The sequence below is a fragment of the Trichoderma citrinoviride genome (genome assembly GCF_003025115.1).
Source record: "Trichoderma citrinoviride strain TUCIM 6016 unplaced genomic scaffold BBK36scaffold_188, whole genome shotgun sequence".
NCBI lineage: Eukaryota > Fungi > Ascomycota > Sordariomycetes > Hypocreales > Hypocreaceae > Trichoderma > Trichoderma citrinoviride.
In genome coordinates, this window is record NW_020194896.1 from 1 (window position 1) to 2102 (window position 2102).

Consider the following 2102-nt stretch of genomic DNA (forward strand, 5'->3'; position numbering starts at 1 on the left):
CTGGGACCTGGACAGCGGCTGCGCGAGCCCGCATCGGACGCACACCTTTCGGCCCGTGGGCCACATACCGCGCTCGACCGCCGGGCCCAGGAGCGGCGGCCACAGCCACGGCGTCACGCACCTGGCCTTCTACCCTTTCGACGCCGACGCCTTCCTGTCGAGCTCCTACGACAAGACGCTCAAGCTGTGGGCCACTGCCAGGGCGGCCCTGTCTGCAGAGTTCGACCTGAATGCCACCGTCTACTCGCACGCCTGCAGCCCGATCGCGGCCCATCTGCTCGTCGCGTGCGCCACCCAGCACTCCAACGTCCGCCTCGTGGACCTCAAGTCGGGATCGGCGGTGCAGGCCCTCGTCGCCCACGGCGGTCCCGTCCTCAGCACGGCGTGGAGCCCTCGCCACGAACACGTCCTCGTCAGTGGCCACGCCGACGGCAGGGTCCGCGTCTGGGACGTTCGACGCGCCGGTGGCGTTGTCGCGCAGCTCGACCAGGAGGACTCGCTGGGCGTCGTGCACCGCTTCAGGCACGCCACGGCGTCTGGCTCCGACTGGGGCAGCATGCCGCACTTTCGCGTCTCGGCCCAGGCCCACGACGACGCCGTCAACGGGCTGCAGTGGACCGACGACGGCAGGTACATTGTGTCGGCTGGCCTTGACCGCCGCATCAGGGTCTGGGACGCCGACACGGGGGCCAACACGCTTGCCAGCTTTGGCGCCATTGTGCAGAACCAGCACGCCAAGACTGCGAGCTTCCTCGTCACCCCGTCGGGCCTCTCCACCGGCCGCCAGCTGCTCGTCTGGCCCAACGAGCAGGAGATATTGCTGCTGGACCTCCACGACGGGACTGTCATGAGTCGCCTGCGGAGCCCCGGCTCGACGCACTCCACGGGCGTCCGGGGCAGCGAGGCGGGGCGGAACCGCATCACCAACATTGCGTGGCGCAGTGCAGGGGGTGGCAGTGGGCAGGTTGGGCCTGCCATGGGAGGCGGCAACTCGATCGGGGCCATTTACAGCGGCCATCTGGACGGGCAGATACGAGCGTGGATGCCGCACGTGCCGGGGCCAGAGGATGCGGACGAGGACGAAGAGGCTGGCGAGGACCAGCAGGCCAAGCAGAGGAAGAGGAAGGCCATTGAGAACGCATATAGAAGCCTGATGGGCAAGGAGGTCAAGTTTACGTAGGATGTTTGCCGGACGTGGTTGCATATCCAGCCAAAGCCAGATATAGCAGGGAGGTGTATAGATGGCTAAAGCCCATGTCAGTGCAATCTACCAACACAACGTCGTAAATTCAAGAGAATCCAAAACTCGCTAGCCGTTCCCAGACGCCACTCCCCATCATGACTCGAAGTCTTTTTCCCGAGCTCTCTGCGTAACGATACCTAGTGACTATACTTTGTACACCCTCAGACGACGACAACGAAGCAAAGCCAGCCATCAGGGTATGCAGCCTCCCTCATCATCTCCCCCAAGGGCGCGCTGAAAGGGGCCGGCACGCCGTGGAGCACGACGCTCGCCAGCACGGGATCCCGACTGCTGGGGAAGAGCGTGGGCATGAGGTCCTTGAGGGCCTGCCCCAGCAGCTTGGGCTTGCGGTCCGGCGCGACGACGGGGACCAGGGACTGGACGACTCTGAAGGAGCCAGCTTCACCGGCTGCAGGGGCGGCGGCGGCGGGGGCATCATCACCATGACCACCACCACCGCCGCCGCCGCCGCTTGCAGCGTTTGAGGGGGAGGGACTCGAGGGGACGTAGATGCGGATGGGGGCGTGCTTGAGCGTGGCCGGGGCGTTGAGCAGGCGGGTGTGTATCTTGGCGAAGGCGGCGTAGTCGTTGTCGATGACGGAGTTCCAGAGCTGGGGGGGGTGCTCTTTGGACATTTTCATGATTTGGTTGGCGTTGCCGTAGCGGATGAAGTCGGCCTGCGGTTGGCAGCATGAGTAAGAAAAAAACGCAAATAAAACAAACTGAAACTCTCCCTGCTTTTGTGTGTATGTATGTGTCTTGTCTCTGTGTCTTTGTCTCTCTGTATGTGTCTATCTGTGTGCTTTCCCGTCCATCTTTCAGGACCGGTGTGATGAGAGGTGCATGAAGGGGGGGGGGG

General features: G+C 63.9%; 2 protein-coding genes across 2 annotated transcripts; one reads left to right on the forward strand and one right to left on the reverse strand.

The window, feature by feature from the left end:
• BBK36DRAFT_1131428 (WD40 repeat-like protein) lies at positions 1-1180 on the forward strand (the record flags this gene model as incomplete). The annotated part of the gene is made up of 1 exon (XM_024891976.1): positions 1-1180. A coding segment is annotated over one exon (1180 nt), but the record flags the coding sequence as incomplete, so codon positions are not given.
• A 124-nt stretch (positions 1181-1304) lies between these two features.
• On the reverse strand, positions 1305-2087 carry BBK36DRAFT_1027515 (hypothetical protein). Its single transcript, XM_024888873.1, has 2 exons — positions 1728-2087; positions 1305-1670 (listed from the first exon to the last, which is right to left on the reverse strand). The coding sequence occupies exons 1-2, from the start codon at positions 1882-1884 to the stop codon at positions 1405-1407; spliced, it is 423 nt and encodes a 140-aa protein (XP_024744868.1). The 5' UTR covers positions 1885-2087; the 3' UTR covers positions 1305-1404.
• Positions 2088-2102: the final 15 nt, after the last annotated feature.

What these genes read in the sequence shown, in the direction of transcription:
- BBK36DRAFT_1027515 (XM_024888873.1), bottom strand. Translation starts at nt 1,884, where the DNA reads ATGAAAATGTCCAAAGAGCACCCCCCCCAGCTCTGGAACTCCGTCATC. An exon ending in CCCCTCGAGTCCCTCCCCCT is followed by an intron (nt 1,671 to 1,727) that starts CAAACGCTGCAA and finishes ATGATGCCCCCG; the next exon opens with CCGCCGCCGCCCCTGCAGCC.